The 6,000-nt window shown below is 54.4% G+C and overlaps 1 protein-coding gene across 1 annotated transcript; it reads right to left on the bottom strand.

Moving 5' to 3' along the window:
* Positions 1-436: 436 nt before the first annotated feature.
* LOC148813432 (uncharacterized) lies at positions 437-3,596 on the bottom strand. Its single transcript, XM_088907991.1, has 5 exons — positions 3,588-3,596; positions 3,404-3,491; positions 3,220-3,258; positions 2,643-2,771; positions 437-871 (listed from the first exon to the last, which is right to left on the bottom strand). Exons 1-5 carry the CDS (start codon positions 3,594-3,596, stop codon positions 783-785), a joined length of 354 nt encoding a protein of 117 aa, XP_088764117.1. The 3' UTR covers positions 437-782.
* Between the last annotated feature and the right edge of the window lie 2,404 nt (positions 3,597-6,000).

The raw sequence follows: 6,000 nt of genomic DNA, 5'->3' as shown, positions 1-6,000 counted from the left end.
GATCACTGTGCGTCTCCCAGGTGGGGTTACTGGGGCAGAACGATCACTGTGCGTCTCCCAGGTGTGCGGGGGGGTCCCGTCCGAAACGACCCAGAGGATCTCCCTGTCGCTGGCTCGGCCCGTCCCACGATCACAAGCCCGGACCCCTGCCGGGCAAAGTCTGGGCCAAACAGACACGGGAAGCAGCAGGGAGCTCAGGAGGAAGTGCTTAGTTTATTTGCGGCGTGCCGTAAGGAATCAAAACTCTGCGACATGGCAGTGAAAGCCCAGGCTCCTCTTCGAATCTCCGCCGACCCCCGACTAGACCGAGTTTCGGAAAGTCTCCGTTCGCCACCGTCGGCCTCACAGAGGACCTGCCCCGCCTCCGCCCCCCGCACCCGACCAATGGTCTTACAGCAAATCAGTCAGGTGACTGAGGATGGCCAGTCATCCCCCCCCCCCCCCCGACACACTCTCGCACGGCCTTCTGGGAAATGTAGTTCACCAAGGAGCCCTCCATCTTGTCTGAACCTACCGCCCCTTCATACAGCAACGCTAGACCACGTCAAAGGAGCCGAGACACCTGTCGCAGAAGCGAAAAAAAACCAAACGGCCGAAAACGTTTCCGGAGGTAAACGTGCAGCACACACCCGAGGCGCCGAGCCGCAGGGGAGCAAGCTTCATCTCTGAGCGGCACCAGAGAGGGCGGAGTTCTTATGCTATTTGCAAGGGCTCTCGAGCGCCGGCCTTCACCCCGTCAGCGCGCGGGGCGAGACAGCCCTCCGCGGGCCGCGATTCGGACTTCAGACGTCCGTGTCGCGCTGGTCGGGCCCCTCGAGGTCAGATCTCGGCGGCCGGCGTCCCCCCTGATGCAGGAGCTCCAGGATGTCGTCTGCGAGACAAGACAGCTGTGACATCCCACGCGGGCTGAGTGACCGCGTCACAACAACCAGAACGACGCAATGGAGGATACTGCAGAGCTTGTGACAGCGCAGCGCAGTGCAGTAAACTGCAGGGTTTTAACTGCAGGCAGCTCAGTGCACGACACCACTGTGCAGTACAGATCACTACAGGGCTACACAGCTCGTGACAGCACCGCGCAGTGCAGTAAACTGCAGTGTTTTAACTGCAGGCAGCTCAGTGCACGACACCACTGTGCAGTACAGATCACTACAGGGCTACACAGCTCGTGACAGCACCGCGCAGTGCAGTAAACTACAGTGTTTTAACTGCAGGCAGCTCAGTACACGACACCACAGTGCAGTACAGATCAGTACAGTGCTACACACTCACAGTGCAGTAAACTACAGTGTTTTAACTGCAGGCAGCTCAGTGCACGACACCACTGTGCAGTACAGATCACTACAGGGCTACACAGCTCATAACAGCACTGCGCAGTGCAGTAAACTACAGTGTTTTAACTGCAGGCAGCTCAGTGCACGACACCACTGTGCAGTACAGATCACTACAGGGCTACACAGCTCGTGACAGCACCGCGCAGTGCAGTAAACTGCAGTGTTTTAACTGCAGGCAGCTCAGTGCACGACACCACAGTGCAGTACAGATCACTAGAGGGCTACACAGCTCGTGACAGCACCGCACAGTGCAGTAAAATACAGTGTTTTAACTACAGGCAGCTCAGTGCACGACACCACTGTGCAGTACAGATCACTACAGGGCTACACAGCTCGTGACAGCACCACGCAGTGCAGTAAACTACAGTGTTTTAACTACAGGCAGCTCAGTGCACGACACCACTGTGCAGTACAGATCACTACAGGGCTACACAGCTCGTGACAGCGCAGCGCAGTGCAGTAAACTACAGTGTTTTAACTGCAGGCAGCTCAGTACACGACACCACTGTGCAGTACAGATCACTACAGGGCTACACAGCTCGTGACAGCACCGCGCAGTGCAGTAAACTGCAGTGTTTTAACTGCAGGCAGCTCAGTGCACGACACCACTGTGCAGTACAGATCACTACAGGGCTACACAGCTCATAACAGCACTGCGCAGTGCAGTAAACTACAGTGTTTTAACTGCAGGCAGCTCAGTGCACGACACCACTGTGCAGTACAGATCACTACAGGGCTACACAGCTCGTGACAGCACAGCACAGTGCAGTAAACTACAGTGTTTTAACTGCAGGCAGCTCAGTGCACGACACCACAGTGCAGTACAGATCACTAGAGGGCTACACAGCTCGTGACAGCACCGCGCAGTGCAGTAAACTACAGTGTTTTAACTGCAGGCAGCTCAGTACACGACACCACAGTGCAGTACAGATCAGTACAGTGCTACACACTCACAGTGCAGTAAACTACAGTGTTTTAACTGCAGGCAGCTCAGTACACTACAAATCCAGTGCAGTGAGACACAGGAAGTGACATATGCTTTTCCAATGGAGACAGCCAATCAGACATCGGCCCAGTTCCTGAGTCATAGGAAGTGACATAACTTTTCCAATGGAGACAGCCAATCACACGACAGCCCAGCTCCTGTGTCACAGGAAGTGACATATGCTTTTCCAATGGAGACAGCCAATCAGACATCGGCCCAGCTTCTGAGTCACAGGAAGTGACCGGTCAGGAAGCGACAGGGCCAATCAGCTCAGTATTACAGCCCGGAGATGCTACCCCTCCCAACACCCCCCCAGGGCTCACCTCTGTGCGCCTTGTACAGTAACGGGGTGACGACGATGCAGAAGACGGCCATGAGAGACAGCCGCACCACCCAGGACAGACAGCTGGAGGAATCCAAGCACCGGGGGGCAGGGGGGTCCTTTCTGGGTCCTGCTGTCAGAAAAGACAACCCAACGGTCTGAGCTCTGGCCGTATGAAAGTCTCGAGAGGGGGGCGGGGTCTGGAGGACACAAGCTCTCACAAACGAGGAGGTACTCGGCCTGTCTCGCTCGTTTGGGGGTTACAGCTGTAGTTAACCGATTCGAGGAATCGATCACCCAGCGGTGTCTCGACAGAAGCCAGGGTATCCGCATCGACAACACGGCTGGGTGGCTTGTTCCCCACCCCCACCGCCCTCTGTGTACAGAAGCACCTCCTACAAGAGGCAGCTGGAGGATCGAGAAGCCAGGATATCGGCTGCAACGACAGCAGGTGAGTCAGAGAGCCGAGAGATCAGACTGGACTGTGAAGACAGTGTGATCACAGACACTGAGAGACAAGACTCTCATCACATCACTATAGCAAGAAAAACAGCAAAGTGGACCTCAGTCCTACTCACTTGAGACAGGCTGTGGTGTAGCTGTAGAAGGTGTTGTACCTGTATCAGAAGACAGAGGAGAGTCAGAGAGCTGAGTGATCAGACTGGACTGTGAAGACAGTGGGGTCACAGACACTGAGAGACAAGACTCTCATCACATCACTATAGTAAGAAAAACAGCAAAGTGGACCTCAGTCCTACTCACTTGAGTCATTCTGTGATGAAGTCGTAGAAGGTGTTGTACCTGTATCAGAAGACAGAGGAGAGTCAGAGAGCTGAGTGATCAGACTGGACTGTGAAGACAGTGTGATCACAGACACTGAGAGACAAGACTCTCATCACATCACTATAGTAAGAAAAAGAGGAAAGTGGACCTCAGTCCTACTCACTTGAGTCATTCTGTGATGAAGTCGTAGAAGGTGTTGTACCTGTATCAGAAGACAGAGGAGAGTCAGAGAGCTGAGTGATCAGACTGGACTGTGAAGACAGTGTGATCACAGACACTGAGAGACAAGACTCTCATCACATCACTATAGTGAGAAAAACAGCAAACTGCTGCTACTACAACGGCACAAACGAGGGATCTGGAAAGCAGAGAAAACTGATTAATCAATCAAGTCAAATAAATCAACCCTCAGCTCCTGAAGACGTTGCCAAGAATGTATCCGACCGGTTGGTGCAGTTAGAAAAGCATGCATTCTGCCTTTCCTGGCACAGCCGGCTATGGTGAAGCACACCGGGCTAAACAAATACTCACTAACAGTGACAGTACACACACTGAGCTGCACACAACGTAACCACAGAGCCCACAGGTTGAACTACATAGAAATTGACAGAGGAGGCGGTCCAGAGGCCCCAGCCTCCAAACCCACCAGTACCCCCCCCCCCCCCCGTTGTAAAAACCGGGGGATCTTTCACACAGGAAATCAAGAGTTCCCTAAACACCACAGAGCAGCAAGATTAACCCCCATGTGGTCTTTCTGTCTGACATCGAGAAGCTCTCTCTCTCTCTCTCTTCAGATCACTTCTCCTTTCCCACGCTGGCTCCTGTACCGGCCAGCGGCCTCCATATCGTCTTTCCGGACTGCCGGGCCGACACCGAAGCGTCTACCCGGAGGCCAAGGGGGTAAACTTCACGATTACGGCAGCTTGTTCCACGCCCCCGCCACTGTTGGTGGAAAGACCTACTTCTTAATTTCTACTTAATCGTTTTCAAGGCGCTTCCGTTCCCTCTGGCTCCTGTCCTCCTGTCTGTTCGGAAAAGTTAAGGTCAAACCGTCAATATCAACCTCCACGGACAGTAAGAAGACCACTACTCTTTTTTTTTTTTTTTTTAAATCTGGTGGCCAAAAAAAAAAAGGTTAGTATATCTCTACAAAATGAATGAAAGAGCAGAGTTTTCCCCGTTTTTTTTCCGTAGTGCAGTCTGAGCATTCCAGTTTTCCTACTGACGCTTGCAAGCGCACGAGCTGCCTGTTGCACACTTCACAGCAGTCCAGTCACGCACGCTTGCTCACAGAGTCTCTGTGTCTTTATTTTCACCCCCATTTCCTTCCATTCCCAGTCGATCCCAACCCCCGGACACACTCACGGCCGCCGGGGGGGGTGTTGCAGAGGGTCTCACCTGCGAACTGGAGAGTTCCGCTGAGACAGCCCAGAGAGACAAGCAGCAGGAGGAGGGGAGTCCCAGGCTCGTTAAGGCCAGAGGCTGCTGTCATGGTGCTGCAGGGAGCTCTGTGCTCAGACTGACCCGCAGAAGGACCCACAGCTTCCTATTCAACAGCCTGCTGCTGCCCCTGTGTGTGTGTGTGTGCGAGCAAGGATGTGTGTCTATACAAGGAGGAGTGTCTGTATATACTGTACCACACACACACACACTGACCCCTCCAGGACCAGGACTGGACAGCCCTGCTTTAAAGACCCCTGGAGACTCTGCAGACACACACACACACTGACCCCTCCAGCACCAGGACTGGATAGCCCTGCTTTAAAGACCCCTGGAGACTCTGCAGACACACACACACACTGACCCCTCCAGGACCAGGACTGGACAGCCCTGCTTTAAAGACCCCTGGAGACTCTGCAGACACACACACACACTGACCCCTCCAGCACCAGGACTGGACAGCCCTGCTTTAAAGACCCCTGGAGACTCTGCAGACACACACACACACACTGACCCCTCCAGGACCAGGACTGGACAGCCCTGCTTTAAAGACCCCTGGAGACTCTGCAGACACACACACACACTGACCCCTCCTGGACCAGGACTGGACAGCCCTGCTTTAAAGACCCCTGGAGACTCTGCAGACACACACACACTGACCCCTCCAGGACCAGGACTGGACAGCCCTGCTTTAAAGACCCCTGGAGACTCTGCAGATACACACACACACACTGACCCCTCCAGGACCAGGACTGGACAGCCCTGCTTTAAAGACCCCTGGAGACTCTGCAGACACACACACACACTGACCCCTCCAGCACCAGGACTGGATAGCCCTGCTTTAAAGACCCCTGGAGACTCTGCAGACACACACACACACTGACCCCTCCAGCACCAGGACTGGACAGCCCTGCTTTAAAGACCCCTGGAGACTCTGCAGACAGACACACACACACACTGACCCCTCCAGGGCTGAGGGAATACCAGCTGGCCCGGCGAGACGTCACGGCCAGAGCTGACGGTTTGTTTTTTCTTCTTCTCTTCCTCTTCCTGTTGTTTCTGTCGGCGGCGCTGTGGTTTACCAGCAACGCGGACGGTTTCTTCTCCCTTGCGTGTGAAAACCAGAGGGGGGCGCA

Source organism: Atractosteus spatula, assembly GCF_055471065.1.
Source record: "Atractosteus spatula isolate fAtrSpa1 chromosome 10 unlocalized genomic scaffold, fAtrSpa1.hap1 SUPER_10_unloc_1, whole genome shotgun sequence".
Classification (NCBI taxonomy): Eukaryota; Metazoa; Chordata; class Actinopteri; order Semionotiformes; family Lepisosteidae; genus Atractosteus; species Atractosteus spatula.
Note: the sequence above shows the minus strand (reverse complement) of the source record. Positions and strands in the feature narration are given on the sequence as shown.

What these genes read in the sequence shown, in the direction of transcription:
- LOC148813432 (XM_088907991.1), bottom strand. An exon ending in TTCATCACAGAATGACTCAA is followed by an intron (nt 3,259 to 3,403) that starts GTGAGTAGGACT and finishes CTTCTGATACAG; the next exon opens with GTACAACACCTTCTACAGCT. An exon ending in TACACCACAGCCTGTCTCAA is followed by an intron (nt 2,772 to 3,219) that starts GTGAGTAGGACT and finishes TTCTGACAGCAG; the next exon opens with GACCCAGAAAGGACCCCCCT.